Genomic DNA, 21,588 nt, shown 5'->3' with positions numbered 1-21,588 from the left:
TTTCATGCTACGAAAGCAATTCCTTCTGAAATTCCTAAGCAGCAGTTAATTGCAATGCTGCAACGTTTTAGATGTTTAAGCAAGCTATGCAATCGTAAATACGCTTAAAAATCACCATTTTGAAATGCTAGGCCAACAAATCAGTCTGGAGCAAATGTTCCACAGACAGGGCAGAAATTAAAATATCTGGCGACTTAATATTAAAGTGAATGCGTTTATGTATTTGCGTCAGCATTTGAAAGTTGGTATTCTACAAATCTTCTTTACATTACCCATCTTCCTTTCGTTAACCACTCTATTCCATTACCCACCCCTTCTGTTACCTATCTCCTTTCCGTCAATCACCCTACATTACGCACCACCTTCCATTACCCACCTTCCATTATCTACCCATCCCGTCCCTTACACCGTTTCAATCCTGCCCCGTACCCCATGTTGCAAATCATCGATTGATGACAACCTACCTAATTGGCATTAGAAATTAAGCTTTAATGTGCATTTATCTGCAAATTAAGCTAGTTTTGACTTTAAAATGTGCGTGTTAAAACAAAACGAAACAAAAATTACATTTACAAATTGCATGCAATTTTCTGTATGAAAATTTATTGAAAATTAGATTCATATGAATATAGTTAGGTTTAATTCATTATTAGTGTTAAGCGTGTAATTTTAATGAAATTTATGCGTGGATGGTGAATGCTTAATTTATTTAATTTAATTTAAGTGCTTGAAGTGCGAATAATTTGAGCTATTTAAATTTAATGTAGACGCCAAGTGCTTTATAATTTAGTGGTTATATGCAAGGGTTTGAGGAAGGTGACATTCACTAAATTCGCAGACAGGGACACTAAGACGACATGTCAAGATCAACCAATAAAGATAGCTAATAAATATGGCTAATTCTAAAATTGAAATAAAATTTATAGACTGAAAAATATCAACATGTTTCCAAAGTTGACAAATATGTAAAGATTGAATTTATTGGTAGGATTTTCCTAATCCCTTTTTTAAATTTCCTAGGCTGACCTTGACATGAAGGCGTTTGCTTACGTCACTCGCCCCAGCCCTTGCATTTTACAACTTACTTCAAAGAAGATTTACTGGAGGACCTGGAATTGTTGAGTCCATCTTGCAGGTTGTAATGGCTTTCGAACTCCTCTCGTTCTCTTTCAAGCAGCTTCTTCTTTTCCTCGATCTCTTTTGTCTGTTGTTCCAGACCACGTGCTGTGATTTCGTACTTTCGATTAAACTGAATATAAGAAGTCAACACGTTAGACGTCCAGCAGCACAGTTTCAAAAATGGAGTCTTGAGGAGCCACTCACATTGATAGTAGGCGAAAAAAATGCTATTTCTAAACAAAATAAACAAAATTACTTCATAAAGTTCTCAACAACAGAGAAAGAGCACAAACAACTGCCCAGATAATTACCACATGATGCCTTGACTTAATACCATATGTGGTGCAAATGCCAGAGCAACTTTGCCGCTTTAGGAAGCTGCAAAGGGCGCAACAAACGTTCTAAATAAACGGGCAGAGGAATAGGTAAGAAGTCGGGCATTAGTTAGATCTTGCTGTTCAAGGCCTAAAGGCTTCTTACTTACCTCTCCCTCTGAATCCTTCAGTTTCTTTTTCTTTTCTTTCACTTTCATTTCAAAAACTTGTTCCATTTCCTTCTCCATTTTCTTCAGTTTTCTTTCTTGTTCTTCCTTGTCCTTTTCTAGCTGTTCAACCGGGTTGATATTCAATGCAGCACTGTCAAGGGAAGACGGTACAATTTATTTTCGCTCTAAGGGGCAGGAAAAAGGGTTTTGTTCAACTGGCACGGTTTGACTGGGGTTGGCGGTCATTAGATGACGTGCTCTGCTAATAGGCAGAACAAACAGCAAGTTATGAAGTAATATGATTATTAACAAATTTTCTAGTTTCAACAGCAAAACTATCACTAAGTAAGATTTTTCATTTTTAAACAGAATATAAAGATTATTGCAAATTAAAAAACATTCCACAAATGCTATGCCAGAATCTTGAAATTTAAAACAGCAATGTGAATTCCGGTTTCGTTACGGAAATTTCTCGTAACTTCTTTGTGCGACTTTTGCGATGAGAGAGGCTTGACGAGAGACTTTTCAAAGCGAAGACAATTTCAAAAATGGTTATCACTTCATCATTGTACAACTAATCTTGCTAGACACTCATAACAAAAACTTTCAATCAGTCACTGTTTAGTTATTCGAACAACCGAACGAAACACTCGTTTAAAGCATATTATTATTCCTTTCTGATGATACTATATAAGCAGACCGATATACAGAAGCAGGAAGCACATAAAAGGCATACGAAACAGACCTCGTGGTAATCGTTGTCCCTCCTCCCGTGAGTACTGACAGTCGCTGACTGCGGTAATTCTCATAATGGACATCGTTAGTCACGTCAATAAGGTCTTGCATGTGGGTCCTAAAATACGATTGAAAGTTAACTCAGCATACAATCCAGGACACTGTCCCGAGATAATGCATTCCCATTCATCCAGTTTATGCTGATATCTGCTACCAAAATACAGACGCTCCAACTTTGAACGGGAGTAGGGGCTTTGGGCAATGCACGGTGTATAATTAGCGGAATGTGGAAGTACGTGTGAAATGGGCAGTGTATGTTCTTGGGTCAAAGGCACAAATAGACGTATTTGACTTGGTCTAAGCGAGCTCAATGCATCGAGCAAGAGAACAACGGTCAAACTTTTTATTGTAGAAGTCATGAAAATGCTAACAACTAAATAGGCAAAGGCAGGACCCAGGGGCATCTCTTCTCCGAGAAAACCTTGAAGGCTTAAGTCAATTGTCAATCAAAATTTGCTGATAAGTGTTATACCACTCAAAGGCTTTTAATTGGACAATATTTGATTGACAGGCGGCTGAGCCTCTTTAGTACATGTCGATTTCCTTTAGTACGCATCGAGAAGTGAACCATGCAGTTACTACTGCCATGTGCTAGCCTTTAATCAACTCATAAAATTTAATTTAGTGATAATCAAGCCACTTTTATTAGCTAGGCCAGAGACTGAAATTTGTGTAAAATAAAAATAAAACTTCCTTTAACAGGAATTGCTCACCTTATTAAAAGATTTCGTAATGCAATGAAGTCACAGTGCTCAATATTCTCAACTGAAAAAAATTAATCAGAGATAAATACTAATATATGAAAGATATAAATGTATTTAGAGACTTCTGTTAAAAGTTTATCTTTTAGTTCTCTCTTCAATTGTATTGCATATATAGAAAAACTTACCCTCTACGATACCCCAAGGGTATTTTCGCCCCCTGATCTTCTTCCCGCCAACTTCGATGACAGCGTTGCTACCGACAACAGCAAATGGGATTCGTTCCTTTAAATAACAAACAAACAAACAAATGAGAATTAAATAAACAAAATGAAATAAACTAACAAATCGTCAGAAAAATGTAGTCATTTGCAATGCAGCAAAGTATTTTTGAATAATGAATATCTGAAAAGATACCGGATCCAAATGAAAACAAAGTACAGTTGAATATTTTAACCCGGATAACTCGGACTTTTACTGAGTCGGACTGACATTCAATCCCCCTTCGGATATTCCTAAAATCACTATCAAAAGTCCTTTGAAAACACCGGCGTCAGTTTTAAAAGGCAAATTCAGCCATCCAGCCCAAGCCCCCCCCCCCCCCTCCACTCCCCCAGGAATGGATTTGATTTACTATAGAAAAAGAAAGAGGCTACGCTTTCTCTTGTGGCTTTTATGATATTTTTCTAAACTATCAACATTGTTTTGGGGGGGGGAGGTGTGTGGAAGAAGCATTATCCGGGAAAATAACAGAAAAAAAGAAAAGCACAGCAAACTATTGGGTGTTTCAAGTAATCTTGGCAGTGATTCGATTTTTTACAAGTCACAAGTGGTTCTCCAGACATGTAGGTCATTCGCTAAGTCAGAACCTTTCCTTGCACCCGTGGAGGTCCGACATAATAGGTTATTTTCAAAACTGACATAACGATCTGTTGGTTACTTTCAAAAACGTTTACACTAAATATTACATTGCCCTTTAGCCAGGTAAGCGAAATAGTAGACCCCAAATTTAATTAATTACTTGCTCGCTCTCACATCGAGAAAAACGACAATAGGCACGTGCATTCTTACCCTGAGTTCGATTAATTCACTTTCCGACTCGTCATCTCCTAGTGGTGGGAATTTGTATATATTGATATTCTGGTCCGTGATCTCCTTCAATATCTGCAACAAACGAAAACTCGTCACATACTAGCACAAAAATTGACGAATCAAATTCTGCAACAACCTTTTCTCGTCTACATTTCACAACTTTGCCCCTTTTGACCTCCAAAAAAACTTTCTTAGGATCAAGAGCCTTCCCTAAAAACCATTCAAGACAATAAATGGACCATTCGAGCAAAGCCAACCGAAATTAGCAATGTCAGAATCATTGCATTTGACGAAATATCAGCAATATAAAATAAACAAAATGATCATCTCTATGTGAAAAAAAATTTGATTAAATTGAGTTTAAAGATTTATAAAAAATGACAATTTTTTCAAAGTTTGACAGTGAATTAAAACACAAACAGATTTTACTAGAATGCCGGTCTTTTACCAACGAAAGCACAATTCAAAACAATGATAAGTGGATAAACGAAGATGCCATCGAAGTGTTCAACTTAATTTCCATGTCATTATAAACAAATTTCTATTTACAAGCAGCTCGGCAACTGGGTCCCGTTTTGTGGTTAGCATTACAAAGCTTTCTCGGGACTACATATAAAATGGTTCGTAAAAAGCCCGATGATAGGGTCAAGGGGGCAGATTGTCCCAGGCCCTGGGCTTAGAGGGGCCCCAAATGTTTCCATGACGTCACCACGGGCCCCGTCGTCTTTTTGTCCCAGGCCCCAGAAATGCTCTTGGGGGCCGTGATTCATAATGTGAATTATTGTTCGACAGGTCTCTCTTAAGGTGCTCGATGCCGTATAGGCATAGCTGTGCACGCTTTTGGTGTATAGAACAGGACAGCTCTAAATTACTACCTCTCTTTCGGTGGATTTTATTATATCAAGATATCATATCGCATCTTTAGAGGTATCCTAAATTCATACATGTATAACATCATTCATATACAGAAGCTTGATCTTGCACTGGCTTTCGTGGCTAGGTCAGCGACCTTAGCATGAATTTCACAAATTGGTGATCAATCAAAGAATAAACATATCAATTTGATAATCCTCTACTTACTCTTTGCTTAAATTTTTGACATTCTTCTCCTGTTAACGTGTCTGCCTTTGCAATAACGGGTACGATGTTGACCTGCAAAATTAACGATAAACAAAAAAAATTAAAGTCTTGGAAAGAAAGGCTAGACAAAGGAGCTTTTTGGCGCTTAAGATTGTTAAAGCAAGAATAGTGAATAGTGTACATTTTCTAAGGACCTTTGTGAAAATAGCTTTGCTTTATACATCAATTCGGAAAATATTGAAGTTCGGAAAATATTGAAAAAAGAATAGTCGGGTTCTTTTTGAGGAAAGGTCAATGCCTTATCAAGATGGCGGCACCTTAAATTTGAAAACTGTAAAAACATCAAAATAGTGAATAATATGGGCACACAAAACGACATGACCTAAGTCACAACACATTCCAAGATGTTATTATTGGCAGGAAAACTAAATAAAATAAACGCGTATTTTTAATGAATTCGGTCTTTTGACTGTACAAATCTTGTAATAAAATCTTTCTTAATCATTCATTCTTTACGCACAACGGGGGAACTTCTTCAACCACACACACACACAAGATTGGCAACGTCCCACTAGAGCTCTTTTCATGTTTCCAAAACCCTAGCCTATCATTGTATCATTTTCCTCGGGAAATTGATGGGCAAAAACGTTAAAAATAAGAATAAAAGACGCACCTTTCCGTGTAGTTTTTTCATAAATTCGATATCGAGAGGCTTCAATCTAAAAATGATAAATAAAGATTATACAAATACGACAATATCCTGCAAAATCGAAAATTTCTTGAAATAAACTTGAGTAGGTTGGGTGACTTTTTAACATACACTAACTTGGAGGGCAACAGACCCTCCAACCCTTCCCTGCTCAAATGACATTTCTCTTTTGAAGGTAACAGCCTATTGTCACCATTTCAATACGAATGAAGGAACCCACAACTGAAATCCCTAAGGAAAGTCTTTGAGTAAATGATGGCATGTGACTCTGAAGGGGTTCATTATCTCATTAGATCCAAGAAAATTATAGATTCTTAAAAAATTGCCTAATGACCAAAGTTTCCTGATATTCACAAGCGTAGAATTCGGAGTTGCAGGTAAGACCCGTCCTGTTTTATGAACCAAAGCTAAGAATTTTCGAAAGGAAATTAAGTTCGAAGACAAGCCGTTCTAAATTAAAAAAGGAGGACAATAACCTATTGTTTAAATTAATATAAAATTACTGGGGCTGGAGGGGCAATTCCCCGCTAGTTGCTATGTTAAAAAAGCCCTGAACCAAAGCATAACTTGCTAAGAGATCAAGCCCTTTGCTACAAAATCAATTCTTATGCACAAATTCAAAATTCACATGCTTTTGAGAAACATTTAGTTAGTACACAGTCGTTTAAAATAAAGAGCTTCCACCTATGAGGTGCCTTTAAAATGTTGTACACAGCCTACGCGGTCAGAAAAATCTAATTAAAATGGAAAAACGATTTCCGCTATGCATACAAGCCTTCCAAAACAATGAATCAAAACAACAGAGCATCTAATCTCTTGTAAAAACCTTTAGGAAAGGATTAATTCTAAGTATTCGTTAAACTACATCAAATTGAGCTCCAGTTGTTTTGATGACCATGGATTAAGTCTCAGGGTATTCTGAAGTTAACAACAAGAAAACTGGAAATTTAAGAGAAAATGATGAAAGCAGTTTTTTTAAGTCTAAAATCCAATATCTCTTGAGTATATTGGAATAAAAACAAAGGAAAACTTATACTTAGCTTGTGGCCTAAACAATTAAATGCTTAGGAGAAATTATGAAGCAGAGGGGCGTGCAGGGAGTGATTTTTCGATTATGATTTTAAACCTATAACGAAATCCTAAATAAATTTGAAAAAATATGAAAAAACTGTAACACCTTAGGGAGAATGTATTGTAACTATTGAATCTTCTAAAACAAAGGCCTCAGTTAGACACAAAAGGTAAAGCCGGATTCTGCTTCGAGCACTCATAAATAATAATAATTAAAATGCATACATACGATTGTCAAAGCATACACACTAAGAGCCCAATGATTACAGCACAAGTATATATGGTGCTAGAATATACTCAGACAATGCCTTACGCTCCTTGTGCTGAGTTTAATTACCAAGTTACCAAGTTGAGCTCTTTATACCGGTTAAGATTTGCAGCATTTCATTATAGTTGATTAAAAACTTTCACCTCCAGCAAACCTTGTCATTAACATTCATACTTGCTTGAAAATTTTTGGTAAACAATCCTTACCACTGCCCCAAAATAAACAACTGATTCATCATCAAAGACAATTCCTTTTCATCAAAAGAAATGGCAGCACTACTCTTTATCCTGAAATCTATCACAAGCACCATAAATACATAACTATGGATATATATTTATGTAAAATGGCTAAAATGTAACATACCCATGGCCAGTTGGTGCTATGAAATACAGACAGCAATGAACTCGAGTATCTTGAAATGATGTTCTATTGACTCTTGATTCTGCGTTTAAGTAATCTTCAAACTTGTTATCAATATATTTTATAACTGCATTCCAGCTGAAACAACATGAAATAGATATATTATTCCTGATAAAAACTCTTGGAAAATAGACTGTTCATAATTATTATCAAATTCAATTAAAATTTTACAAAATACAATGGATTTGTCATGTTCTTATGGTAAAGGTAATTGTAAAGGTTTTGTATTTCTTTTTGTATTTGTTTCTACTAGCTTCTGAAGGAAGCTTTTAAGGACACAAGGAAGCTGTGATTATTAAGCAGTGGCCTGGTCCTTTCTCTCAGTGTCATTCCTATGCCTTGAATTGCAGAGAGCTGGCCATTGTAAGTGAAGTTTGGTCATGTCAGGCACTCAAACCGCAGAGACTTCAGGCCTTTTTGTAAAAAATAGCCCATGCGAGTGGCCCATAGCTCGCACAATTTCTCTTGCCTGAGCGATCGCTCTGATAGTGCAAGAAAATGTTCCTGTTCTAAGAGTTTGAGGTAACATTAAATGAGAACAAACTGTTATGATGACCTCTAATGCACTTCAAGAAAGAATAAATACCCAGTAAAAATTAACTTATGTACATCGCAAAGGTCAATGTTGTTCCATACCTTGTTAAAACGCTTTAACTGCCCAGAAAATGACCTAACTGCTACTAAGATAAGTGTGACCACTAAGCCATCCTCAGACAACTGTGGTATCATGTATTTGTAGACAGAAAGGCAGAAATGGAGAAAAGTCCTTATGTCTCCTAAAACATTACCCTAGTTCTTTATTCTTATGAAAAAGCAAGTAAAAAATATTGCTCAAAAATCTTTGAAGTTACTAATTTAAGTAAGAAGTAAGATTGCTATCACATCTTCTATAAAGTGCAAAACCTCAAAATTACGAAAACATAATCATCAAATACAAAGGTTGTACCTTTTCAATTGAAAAAGCAAAGTTGGTATGAGACCTACCAATCAGTATTATCTATGTTGTCTCCAAATCCAGGTGTATCTACTATTGTCAGTTGTAGTCTAACGCCACCTTCCTTCAACTCACACGATGATTCCCGTACCTAAAATAATAAAAGCATGTATATATATATATATATAATGTTTTATATGCTTAGTTTTAAGCCTAAAAGTGATATTTTTTCTGTAGTGTTAATGATGATTTGAATTAATCTAATCTACACTTTTACAAATCTTACAAACAAAATTGACACAAATTCAAAATAATCTGTGAAACTATAATCCTGAGCAAAAACAACAAAAGTATATATAATCTGTGATATAAAATAAGTAAATACTAGAATTCTTGAGGAGGACGCTCAGAGTAGGTTAACTAACAAGAAGAGAGCCCTCATCCTACATATCTGCTTTGAAATCTGCTTTTATCTCTTTGAATTCTTTTGCTTCACACATTACAAACCAGCTAGCTAGCAATCTAATCAGCCACTTCTTCCATTGTTTCACTGTATAATACTTTATAATTAGGTTCTTTCCTTATATTGTATATACTTTTTATTGTTTCTCTGTTCTCTTATGTGTTGATACTTGTTAGGACAAGTTTGCCCCCTGTCCCTTGAAAGGTGCAACATAACTGACTTACCTCCATAGATCTTGAGAGGCGTAATGATGCATCTTGGTAGGGTGTGTTGACATACAAATCACTCAGAAACAATGAGTTGAGAAGTGTTGATTTTCCAAGGCCACTTTCACCTGGAAGATACATCAAGATTTTGTTATGTCTGCTTGTTTGTATCTGGTAAATTTCTTACATGATGATCAATGTCAAACATGAATCTTATAAATTGGATATTAAATCCATTTGCATCTATTAAGTTAAACAAGACAAATGTAGCCAATTGTTGATGAAGGAATACTGACGAGGTACCAAAACATTGTTCCAAAATCTACCCTTGCCGTCTTAGCTGTTACAGAAGATCTACCAAGGGGACTTTTGAGATCAACCTTTATTCATATAGCAATGTCTTGATCCACAATGTTATTTGTGCTCAATTTTCCAATCAAGCAAGCTGATGAAACCTAATGACACCAGGAGACTTATTATACTCCAGGAGACTTTATTTATTATACTCCTAGGTGAAGAGAGCCACAAATTGTTAAATCTTGCCCAAGTGTGCAGTCCTCATAAGCGGGAAATGCAAGTCTTGAATTTATGACCTTAGGATAATGAGTCCACCACCTCAACCACTACACCACAAGAGTCATATGTCCTACAGGATCACCAGTCCAATTCAAAATCATCCTGAAAATCCCATTAACTTAAACTGGATTGACTAGGCTTTTTGCAAAAAAATTAACAAAACAGAACCTTGACAACATTTGCAATTTTATCCTAAATAATGTTTCAGATGAAAATTATGGCCAGAATCTTACCACACTTAAGAGCGAATGGAAAACAAAACTGCACTTTTCAAAATAAGCACTACACTTGTGTCAAGCCAAACAGTGGCAGCCACCCAGGTGGGGAGGTGGTTGCCTCAATTAGCCTCAAGCCACCTTGTTGTAATGTTTAAAGAACAATTGACACTCTAAATTGCTGTTGTGTGTACCTGGACTCCCAAACTGGACTGGCCATCAATGTAAAGAAAGTTTCTTTCTACACACTCTAGCCTGCATTGTGGCAAACATTTTGCTTATGAATTTGGATTTTGGCTCAGTGTATTTGCTGTAACCTACAGGCTTATCTATTTAAATGATTTGAAGTGTATTCAACTCTTCATTTAGTTAAAAAGTGGAAAGGTCACAGCCCCCTTGTAGCAGAGGAATCAGTTGTCTTCCTTCTATAAATTTGATAATTCAACTGCACACATTGATTTGTCTTCATCATTCTATGCAAGTAATGATTCTATGGATAAACTGATTGCAGATACTTTTGCAGGAATCCCTCTAGCAACACACGGCATACTTTAAAGGGTCCTTATTATCTTTCAACCATGAATAGAGATTGATAAGTTGTCTATCTTCCATAAAATAGAAAAATCAGCCACAAGCAAACTTGCTGTGATGTTTTCAAAACAAATTCATTGACAGGCTAAATCGCTGTTGTGTGTACATGAACTTTGTTGTTTGGATATCATTTCTACTGGTCTCATTGATACACCACTCACAGCTTTCTGGTCATCTATTTTGCATTAAGAGTTACCTAAAACATCTACATACTTGAATTCATTTATGGATTTAAGAACAATGGCTACCCCATAGCAACAATCAATAACTCATTGATTCAATTGAAAATTCACCATTTTGGATTTTTTAACATAGTAGGTCATATATCTTTCATGTTTGAAGTTAGTAACCAATGATTTTAGCAAATTTATTGGGACACTGGAAAGCTTTTGCATTCATTTATAAATTGCCTTGTCATTAGTATCTAGTAAAAATGCTTTGGAATGTAGTTTTGGAGTGTAGTTTTGGAGTGTAGTTTTGGAGTGTAGTTTTGGAGTGTGGCTTTGGAGTGTAGTTTTGGGTGTATCTCTTGCTCTGGTACAGCTGCACATTAAACATTTGTGACATGAAAGTTAAAATCTTCTAGTGAGACTTTAGATTGGATTGCACAGTCATCCTAATATCATTTTTGGGAATTATTGCCCTGAAGTAACAAAGATTTTAATAAAAACAATAAATGGTGGTAAAAAGAAAGAATGCCTCTTTTAACCCTCAACAAAATACAATATTTGCACAAGGGTAAAATATTGCTGAAAGCATCTATCTACTATTTTGGAAAGATTTGATAACTTTTGCAAAAATATTCCAAGACACCAATTTATATTGTTTCATTACAACTCTTGTTGACAGAAAATCATTAATGTGAGTGCTATGATATTTATCAGTTTGGGGGACACATTATTTTTAAAATAAAAAAGGCTAACTTACAGCTTTTCAATGAGTAAATGGTGAATTTATTAGAATGAAATAAGTTAAAGGTGCTAGGAAAATGTTGGTGACTTTCTGGGAGAAGAAGTAAGTTCAAAGGTTGTTCTACTTCCTATCCTGTGAGGTTCTTCCTTCTGTAAACTCAAACAGTCAACAACGAAATTTTGTTTTCGTAACTGGCCAACATAGCTGAGTTGATGAAAGTCAGCCATTGTCAACAGTGTCACCACAATTATACTAAAACGCGGAAGTGCCGATGAATACATCTTTTGTTCCAAATGGACAAACAGCGAGTTAGCGCACAATAAAATTCATGTTTTGATACCTTAAAAATTCCAACATCCCCAACTGATAAATTTATCATTCAAGGGTCAATATAACTGATAAGGATAGGCAAAAAATATAAACTATCGATTTGGACCAATCTTTCGCCTTACCCACTGACATAAGAGTGAAACTAAAATTGTTCTTTCTTCTGATAAACAGCTGCGATGAAGAATTTGTCACCGTCATGACAAATCAATGTGGTTAAAAATTCCAGATCCTTAACAGCAGCTGTAATGAAAGGATCTCACGAAGCAGTTTCGAAAGGAACTCGCCCTGACCGTCAATTCACTGCACACGAGACACCTCCAAGTCTGGTTAGTGCAACTTCCCCCAACATTTGATGACGAATTTGTAGGTGACAGGTGATTATCACCAACAACAATGTCCAGTCAATCAATAATTATTAATGAGCAAAAGTCGAGATGTCAAGCATAATACCTGACTGGGAAAGTAATACTTCCAACAAATAGTAAGATCTGTCTTATAAGGAAACGGAACTACGTTTGTCTAGTATAAGAGCCACTGTTTGACCGGGGCACATTGAAAATTACAAAAAAATTTCACTCACCGACAATCATAAGGGTGAATTGAAACCCGCGCTTTACACTTTTTCTGAACACTTGATTCGGTAAATTCGCAAATCCGACATAGTTTTCAGGGCCCTTTTTCGGTGCCTAAAAGACAAAAGGATGAAAAGTTACTGGAATTACAAAAAACGGCAGTGTCTTAACTCGGTGTATGCTGCAGGCGTCAACAAAGCCCGTTTCCTTTACAATGAGAAAATTTAGTTTTCCAACGGAAGGTGTGGTGGTCACAGACTCGACAGAAATTAATGAATACTTAACCCAAAACCAAAATGCTGTGTCGCAATTCTATGAACTAAAGGAGTGAGCTTGAATACAGTTCTGAAGTCAAAACCTTTCATGAAGTTTTCTTTTTGAGCGGGAAACAGCAAGGGCGGGGAAATTGACGAGTTTAGTAAATTTTAAGATGAAGATCAAACAACAGCTTTACTTACAACTGCAGGCGGTTGTCTAGAGCCAGTTAGTGAAGAAGACATTGTTAGTCCACTTGAAGTCATCCTTATAATTGTACTAACTGCTAAACGTTGATGAAACTATTTCATTAGTAAACGAACAAACACGCTTTGAACAATCAGACGCGATCAACTGTTGAGGTCTACTGCGGGCCTAAGCTGTTCTCTAACTGGCCAGGAAACGTGTTTAACCGAAGAACCACGTGATCACAGAATAACATGAAACTGGAACAAAACAACTTGAAATTCTCAACTCTCTTTCAATTTAAAACACTTTCGATAAGGACATACGATGCAAAAATTCCTCAACAGACTTCATGTGCTATTCTACATACAACACAAATACTTCAACAAGCGTAAGGCGTTGGGAGTCATCTACCTCGATCATGCCACAACAAAAATAAGTACTCAACGAGATAATTATTGACGTTTAAGCTTTAACGATCGAAATAATTTTCCCAACTGATGCACTTAAAATTACTTCAAAATCTGTAAGAATGAACATTATTTCCTAAAAATATCATTAAAAAAGAAAGCCCCATTCATAAATGAAGGCAAAATTTTATACGAACTGCGCGAGAAAAATGACATTGGAGAAAACAGAAGCAGGACGCTATAAGCTTGTTCCATACGCATGCGTAACTTGGACACACCAGTTTTGAGAAGAATATGGGCGTGGCTGTGGTCGGGAGAAATATACTTTGTAATATTTCTTTGACTTATTTTTTCGCATACAGAATTTCCACTGATTAATACTTTTTGGTTAAATCACATCCTGCCAAAATTGAACCTCAAAAACCAAATTTACAAAGAACTTTAATACCGCTTATAGATAGGATGAAACTTTATGTAAGGTTTCAATTAGCAGTTAATGTACACATACCAAAAAACAATATAATATATAATCAATATGCCAAGAGATGTTTCAAAAGCGCGGATTTGATTCATATCCTTTTCTTAGGAAAATTAGCTGGAAATCAAGCTTTTGTTTACATACATGAAAGGGTCAACATCTTATTGTCTTGAACTATCGAGGTCTCAAGGGCTTGAGGGGTAATTGCCCCCCCCCCCAGTTAGTATGCTGTAAAGCCCTGATTCGATTGACATTTCGAGCTTCACCAACATATTTGGAGCCTCGAAACAAAAATCAAGACAATTTTGCCAGTCTTTTTGCACCCGCGTCTGTCCCTAAATCACCGGACGCAGACATCGACGCGTCTTGTTTTTTTAATGCTCTCGCGTAGATATTCACACTGAGTAAGGGTTTAGACTATGGATGAAGAGGCTAAATTGCATGTTGACTTTTAGGAGGGGGTCTAGTTAGTTTTGGCCTGCACACCTGGATATTACCTTGCATTAAATTTGAAAGTAGTAAGAAATATACAAGATAAATGTTGAATAATATAAGATAAAGCCGGAGGCACCCATTTTGATCTCTAAGCAAAATAATTATATAGGCTGTTGCATAACCAGACTTTTAAAATTTGATATATAACCTGGTCGAAGAAGAACACAAGGTGATGAGGGCATGCCCAAGGAAGTTTTTAGGATGGTGCCTTATAGAAGCCTGACAAGTTATTTAAAGTAGAAGCAATGCAAAATCGACAAAGATGTAAGCGAGAAGGTTTTGTAAAAGTAAAACCATGCTAAGAATTTAAAAACAGGTACATATAGTGAAATATTATTTTAAATCCACTATATTGAGTTATGAAAAAGCCTTTTGTCTCTACTATGAAAGAACAAATGAAAAACTAACTGCCCCATATCCAACTTGACACAGAGAAAGAGCCAGAAAACAAAATGAGACTAGTTTGTCTCAGACCTGCTCGAGTTGGTCTCCTAGGTTAGTGATCTACAATGGAAATCGAATTCGGGATTTGGGAAAAATAAGTGAAGTATCTTGGTCTATCAGTGGAGGCCTACGAAGCTTTTAATCAAATCATTGCAGAATCACCCAATGGGTAGTTGGTCGAAAAGTGATTTAAAACGTCGGTATCAAAACATCTAGGCCTTTAGTCTGCGCGCAGACTCGACTGGTTCTCCCAGAGATAAATTTAGTTGAATGGAAAATTTAGGGAGAAACACTGAATTTTCCAATCAACTAAATTTCCAATCAACTAGATTTATCTCAGGTAAAACCAGTCGAGTCTGCCCACAGGCTTCTAGGCCTTATGCTTCAACCCCCTTGCTCGTATCGGGTCATTTTTGGAAGAAGACATTCTTTTTCCATAAGATATTTAATCACCCAAGTACTTGGAATTTCACATTAAAGTAGACGAAGGCAAAATGTGAGTTGTCAATAGCCTTGGAAAAAGATTTACGCTCTTCAATATATTGAAAATGAATTATTCAAAACATGATGTTCAAATAAATTGAAAAGATAAGCTCTATTGTTGCAGCTGTTCCAGACTTGAGAGTATTTAACCTTATTTGGACTGCTGAGTCCGACTAGAAAATTGACCACCTTGCTGAAAGTCCCGCCAACAGCAGCAGCAACAACCGTTTTAACTGTGTGACATAAATCCCATGGCTTGATAGATGGACGTTGTTGCTTTGGTTTCGTAAGAGAGACAAGTTTTGACAAAGAAGTATGTCTCAAATGAGCATGGCTCACAAACGATTAAAAAAGGAAATTTTTATCTCAAACCTTGATTGTTTGTTTGTTTAATAAAATTTTGTTTCACAGGAGAAAAAATCAACAGAGAGTGTTTTCCGACCTCAGTAAACGAACAAATGTTCAAAAAACACACATGCAAGACCTTCTGACGCCACCAGAGACTTGATTATAAAGTCATTATTCTCAATTATCCCAACTTTATCGTCCTTATTTGCTATGTGCAACGGAATAAAAAACCAAGGAAAAGAAATCAATCTTTATTCTTCTTTGAAGCGGCAACGCAGGCTGAGGCACCACCTTAATGTAAATGTTGAGATTGTCAGGTCGGTCCTTCTGATATATTGTCGGTGTTTTACTTCTAACTCATTGAGAGGAAAGACCTCAAGCTATATGACATTCCGAAAAACATTTGTTTAGATATTCTTCTGTATCCATTTAATGAAATAACCTTCAGCTACATGACAAAGAAGAAATGCATCTTTTTAGATTTTCTTCTGTAACCATTTAATAAAGTCTCTTAAAGTTGTAATCCACGCAGCGAAGGATTTCCTCCTTTTAGAAACCGTTTTTAATGAAAAGCTCTGCCTAAGCTAGATAAGAAGGTTTTCCTCCTGTGATAAACCGTCTTCGCTTTGCGTGTCAGTTGATTTTATGATCTCACCCATAAACAATTTATATAAAAGACATTTCTTTTAATTATTTCAATGCTAATGCCCTTAGGCAACTAACTCCCTCCGCCTTGGTTTAATGACATTTGTTTTGCTGAAAACTTCTGAAGAACCCTAAATCTGAGGGAATCTTTCATGTGTAGTGGTTAGCCGATAAACTATAGGGAGCATTCCTTTAGGCCTACCAACACTGTTATGATTCATTAAATAATACAACTGCAAATATCAATTAACAATCATAAACAACTCCTTAAATACGAATCTTTCTATCATTAAAGTTCTTTAGTATCAGAAATTACAAATAGGTCCTGAACGAGCAACCCTGCAGGATTGCAAATATCTTATGAATCTAAAAGAAGTTTTGATACAAAGAGATCGGTTTTTTATTAATTCCAGTAAGCATTTTCTGCCATTATTTAGCAAAGCTCAAACTTATTTATTTCAATGCGAAATTGTGTGGTTCCAAGCGAAATTAACCATATTGTTTTACAACTCTGCAATTCAAGAAATTTTGCACGACAAGAGTTATTCAATTGCAATATTTTAATGTCGAAGAACCTTTTATCTTTGAGAAAAATTGTCAAGATCTTCCAGTCACTGTTACAGACATTTGCTCAAATTCCAGGTGCAGAATCTAATGGCGACAGATGTATCAAATTGAATAGAATTCGTTGACGATTACAGAAAGCACGTGGGTTTGTAATGTATTTCATTTTCTTCTTGCGTTTCATCCAATAACAAAAGACTTCGTTACGATTTTCCTGTGAGTGTTGTTGCATTTTCTGTATGGTTGATGTTGTTGCCGATACCTCCTCAGGGGCGTAGCTAGAGGGGACGGGTGTGGGAGGATGTAACACCACCCAATACTTCATCGGTAAATCTTCAGTTTGTCTACAAAATCCTTAGTTTGTTGATGAAATCGTCTATCAGTAGGTTAAAAAGCACCTAAATTCTTCTCAATCTATTTCTTCGTCAGTAAATTTTTCTATTGATGACCCTCCATCCCCCCCCCCCCCCCCTCTAGTCTAGAAGATCAAGCGACACCAATGTACCTCCTCAAGGTTTATTTCATGTGCTTGCAACCCAAGGCTATAACTAAACAACTGCCATTCAAACGAGGCTTGTCCTGCTTTCTAACTCCTCAATAAAATGCGAAGCATTTCCACCTTAGTCCATCCAGGGCGATGGGAGCAGACTTAAAGAAAAAGACATACCTAAACTAATGTTAAAAGGAATCGGCACTTATATTATGAAAATCATGTGTTTTTTATAACTAAGAATGCTACTGTCAAGGGCGCTTTTGTAAAAGAATATTTTTAACCCACTGTCCCCCTTTTGCTGATTGTGAGACTTGTAGCCTGCGTGCAGACGCAACTGGTTTTCCCAGAGATTAATTAATTTGAATGACTCCCTAGATTTTTTGTGACCGATATTCTATATTCGACTTTCCCGTTATTACGTCATATTTTATTGCACAACTTTTTAAAGTCTCTTTGCGTAGAACAATAAGGAGCTGTGTTAGAACCAAAGTTAACTGAAGGAGATGTGAAACTTTCAACTTGAAATTAAATAAGCAAAATGATTATCTGAATATGTGTCTTAACGTGATTTAGGCAAATTACGCTCTGTGGAATTTATGCCAACCAACAAGTTACCTACCATGCCGCAATTACATGCCTTAAATTCAACCTCTGTTGCTTACAAATATGCAACAGTGTCGTCGAAACGAAATTCATTTTGGAGAGGGGCTGCCCATTGTATTCCTTCTCACTCAGTAGTACACTGTTATAGAAAAAATAGAATACAGTTTGACAATTATTGGGAGGGCTTTAGTCCCCCTATCCCCCGGTTCCGACGGCCCTGTGCAAACATCAGGATTGTAGCACATGGGCCCCCAACAATCATATTTGTGTGTAATATAAGTGTATATTTTCAAAATATGTTGTGTATTCGTGCTGTAACATTGAATAATGCATTACTTTTTTGCATCAAAACATTGTTGATTACAAAGTTATTTTCTATCTAGTGCATTTCAGAAACTTTTTCCCAATCCAGAAATCCTCTTCTTTATCAACATCTTGACATATAACCCTTAAATTTCTTCCTTTAATGTTTATAAAATTAATTTATCTAAAAGCATCAATTTGATGTCGTATGCAAACAAAATTTTGAGAAAGCTAATACCCAGAGCCCTATTTTTGCCACGTTCTTAAAAGTGGTCCTTTTGCCATTGCCCTGAAATTGTATAAAGAAACTGGTTTTTGTGGTGGAATTACGGCTGTGTAAAACTCAGGCAGCTAGATCTGAAACAAAGATAACAAAACCAGAAGTAGTTGGTAAGCCAACAAAACAGAACCACATATACCAAAGTGTTACTTTTTCCAAAAGAACTGTCAAAAACAGACAAAAAAGTTCTGGAGAACCTTTATGAATGGAAACAAAAGCCTTATGTATGACATCTGAGGTCTGAGGGTTTTTTTTGTTGCCTCGATTGAACATGGAGGGAGTTTTAAGGTTTTTCCTTTTGTCTGGTTTCATTTTTCCATTTTTAAAAGACTTAGAACAGTAAGGAAACCTTTCAAAGACTCAAAGCTTTAAAAGACTGATGTCGGATCTAGCATATACAAAAAGTTAGAAACATATCAAATAGCTCTTAAAGAACTGGAAAGGCCACTCTTTCATAAAACAGCAACAACGATACCATAAAAGGGCGTTAGGGACGTTTTGAGAAGATATATTTATATCTACAGGAGAATCCCGTTATAACGTACTCGGTTATTACGTACTTTCGGATATAACATACTGGTGTGCTTGGTCCAGGAAAAAGGTGTGCTTGGTTTTAATCAATTTTTACTTACCCTTGTTACAACGTACTTCGGATATAACGTACTTAATACACTGGTCCCTTAAAGTATGTTATAACCGGATTATACTGTATTTATTCATTGATTTCTCAATAGATATATTCGTCATTAAATAAAATTCCCCAGTTGTAAGCGCACTAGATTTGGTCAACTATGCTTTCGTAGAGACTTTGAAAATTTGGTTCCGTCCTTAAAGCCATTTCAGACATAAATATTCTCTTTTCTAAAAAAAATTTGCATCTTTTGAAACAGTGAATTGAGTTAAAAATTTCATAAATAGCCTAATGATATGGAGTTTATTGAGGTTTATATCAGATCATTTTAGTCGGATAGGTAAACATTAATTTAGACAATCGAGGTTTGGTTTAGATCCTGAGGTAACCAACAATCCTTGCCAAAATTGTTGGAAAATTTGCGCAAAGCTAAAGCTTTTTTAAAAAATATCCCCTACTCCCCCTCCCCCAATACAATGCTGTTTAATTTCGCTGTTTTTATGCTGAAGATAAAATAATTTCACTGAAAGCTGTATGAAGGCATTGAGAAAACAAATCAGCATTGTATTGGGGAAAGGAGTCAACATTTTTGAAGCAACACTGATATATTGGTAAGGAAGTTCTTCATTTTTGTCTCATTTTCTGCCTCTGTTTCTTTTCTTCTTTTCTCTGCTTCCTATTCTCCCTTTCTGTTTCTTTGATTACCTTTTCCCTTCTTCTCCTTTTTCTTTTTTTCCTATTCATTCATCCACCTCTGCTTCTTCTGCTGCTTCTTCTGCTGCTTCTTCTGCTGCTTCTTCTTCTCATACTCTTTCTTCTTCTTCTTCTTTTTCTGCTGCTCCTGCTTATTGTTCCGCTTCTTCTTCTTGCTTTCGTTTTTTTTCTTGTCCTGCTTCCCACTTCTGTTTCTTCTTCTTCTTCTCCCGCTTCTTCTTCTCCGGCTTCTCCTTCTTCCGCTTCTTCTTCTTCTTCTTCTTCTTCCGCTTCTTCCTTTTCTTCTGCTTTTACTTCTTCTGCTTTTTCTTTTCTTTTTTTCTCTGTCTATTTTTATTCTTCTTGTACTTCTTCTTTTGCTTTTTTTATTTCCACTTCTTCTTCTTTTTCCACTCCTTCTCCTTCCGCTTCTTTTTCGTCCGCTTTTTCTTCTTCCGCTTCTTCTTCTTCCGTTTCTTCTTCTTCCGCTTCTTCTTCTTCCACTCCTTCTCCTTCCGCTTTTTCTTCTTCCGCTTCTTCTTCTTCCGCTTCTTCTTCTTCCGTTTCTTCTTCTTCCGCTTCTTCTTCTTCCACTCCTTCTCCTTTCGCTTCTTTTTCTTCCGCTTCTTCTTCTTCCGTTTCTTCTTCTTCCGCTTCTTTTTCTTCCGCTTTTTCTTCTTCCGCTTCTTCTTCTTCCGCTTCTTCTTCTTCCGTTCCTTCTTCTTCCACTCCTTCTCCTTCCGCTTCTTTTTCTTCCGCTTTTTCTTCTTCCGCTTCTTCTTCTTCCGTTTCTTCTTCTTCCGCTTCTTCTTTTTCTTCTGATTTTACTTTTTCTTTGTTTCTCTGCCTATGCTTTTCTTCTTTTTCTGCTTCTTTATCTTCTATTTCTTCTTTTGTTTCTTCTATTTCTACTTCTTCTTCTTCTTCACCTTCCTCATCTTCTTTTTTCTTCTCTTCTCCTTTTTCGTTTTTTCCTTCTTCACTTATTTTTTTCTTTGTAGACTCTTCCTCTTTAAAAATCCTACTCGATTTCTCCTACCGCCTCTAATTCCTTATTTTTTCTTGCTCCTCTACCTTCTTTTTGTTGGTTGGCCACTTCCATATTTAGTCTGCTACAGCCATTCATATCCTTATATTTCGTTTAGCCAAATCTCATTCGAAGAATTATGCCAGGCCTCGAGTGGGAACATGTAATTTATTCATGAAAGTTAACCTATGCTGTTTAAATTCTCCACTAAAAGGGTAAGAACTTGCCATCAAGCTTCCTCTATTAATAATTGTTTTTCATATTCATACAGGTCAATCTGTTCAGTGAATTTAATGACTGGCATCAATAAAACACCTTTAACACCCCCACTAAATTTGAACACAAACTTTAGCGTCACCTTCTTCTGATGAGCTTGTATTTATGTCATTTGCTACGTTCTCCGTTTGTAAACATAGTTTGAAATTATAAAGCAGCAGTCCTATCTCATAATCAATTCGAATGATGAAAAATATTCCGTATTTAATCATCTTTCGAAGCGAATCAATTATTTGTGTGGCAGTAGTCAAAATCCGAGGAGTTCTTATTGTGTTGTAAGACAAACATAAATCAATACATTTACACACAGACAATAAAATCCTATCCACACAATTAAAAAACATTGATCTGTTCAACATAATTGCTCCACCGAAATTAAAACATGTCTTTATTTCAGCACATGATTTTTCTCAAAGTGTATGCAAATCTTGGGGAC

General features: G+C 36.1%; 3 protein-coding genes across 11 annotated transcripts in view; all 3 read right to left on the bottom strand.

The window, feature by feature from the left end:
- LOC135690589 (septin-7) overlaps positions 1–21,588 on the bottom strand; it is a 29,842-nt gene that overhangs the window by 3,275 nt on the left and 4,979 nt on the right. For 4 of the 9 annotated variants that reach the window (XR_010516655.2, XM_065208181.2, XM_065208182.2 and 1 more), the window contains exons 2-13: positions 12,547–12,652; positions 9,361–9,470; positions 8,724–8,824; positions 7,683–7,817; positions 5,945–5,990; positions 5,272–5,343; positions 4,171–4,263; positions 3,288–3,384; positions 3,112–3,163; positions 2,349–2,456; positions 1,604–1,754; positions 1,086–1,249 (exon numbers count right to left, since the gene is read on the bottom strand). Coding sequence is in view for 5 of the 9 variants with exons in the window: in XM_065208181.2 (XP_065064253.1) it covers positions 1,086–1,249; positions 1,604–1,754; positions 2,349–2,456; positions 3,112–3,163; positions 3,288–3,384; positions 4,171–4,263; positions 5,272–5,343; positions 5,945–5,990; positions 7,683–7,817; positions 8,724–8,824; positions 9,361–9,470; positions 12,547–12,652 (1,235 nt within the window). In the remaining 4 variants the exon portion in view is untranslated. Of the gene's footprint in view, positions 1–1,085; positions 1,250–1,603; positions 1,755–2,348; positions 2,457–3,111; positions 3,164–3,287; positions 3,385–4,170; positions 4,264–5,271; positions 5,344–5,944; positions 5,991–7,682; positions 7,818–8,723; positions 8,825–9,360; positions 9,471–12,088; positions 12,505–12,546; positions 12,653–12,996; positions 13,388–21,588 lie in introns of those variants that run through there. The other 5 variants (XR_010516656.2, XM_065208183.2, XM_065208185.2 and 2 more) reach the window with 3 other exon arrangements.
- LOC148960424 (uncharacterized) lies at positions 15,226–20,197 on the bottom strand (the record flags this gene model as incomplete). The annotated part of the gene is made up of 1 exon (XM_089115270.1): positions 15,226–20,197. A coding segment is annotated over one exon (297 nt), but the record flags the coding sequence as incomplete, so codon positions are not given.
- LOC135690872 (uncharacterized) lies at positions 20,196–21,364 on the bottom strand. Its single transcript, XM_089115264.1, has 2 exons — positions 21,224–21,364; positions 20,196–20,884 (listed from the first exon to the last, which is right to left on the bottom strand). Exons 1-2 carry the CDS (start codon positions 21,362–21,364, stop codon positions 20,204–20,206), a joined length of 822 nt encoding a protein of 273 aa, XP_088971390.1. The 3' UTR covers positions 20,196–20,203.

Source organism: Rhopilema esculentum, chromosome 4 (assembly GCF_057945365.1).
Source record: "Rhopilema esculentum isolate cy_ngs chromosome 4, ASM5794536v1, whole genome shotgun sequence".
In the NCBI taxonomy this organism is placed as follows: domain Eukaryota; kingdom Metazoa; phylum Cnidaria; class Scyphozoa; order Rhizostomeae; family Rhizostomatidae; genus Rhopilema; species Rhopilema esculentum.
Note: the sequence above shows the minus strand (reverse complement) of the source record. Positions and strands in the feature narration are given on the sequence as shown.

Bases quoted from the DNA above. Each gene is read 5' to 3' on its own strand.
- LOC135690872 (XM_089115264.1), bottom strand. From the start codon at position 21,364: ATGATTAAATACGGAATATTTTTCATCATTCGAATTGATTATGAGATA. The intron at 20,885-21,223 runs GTTTGTGTTCAA...TAGAGGCGGTAG, and splicing joins CAGAAGAAGGTGACGCTAAA to GAGAAATCGAGTAGGATTTT.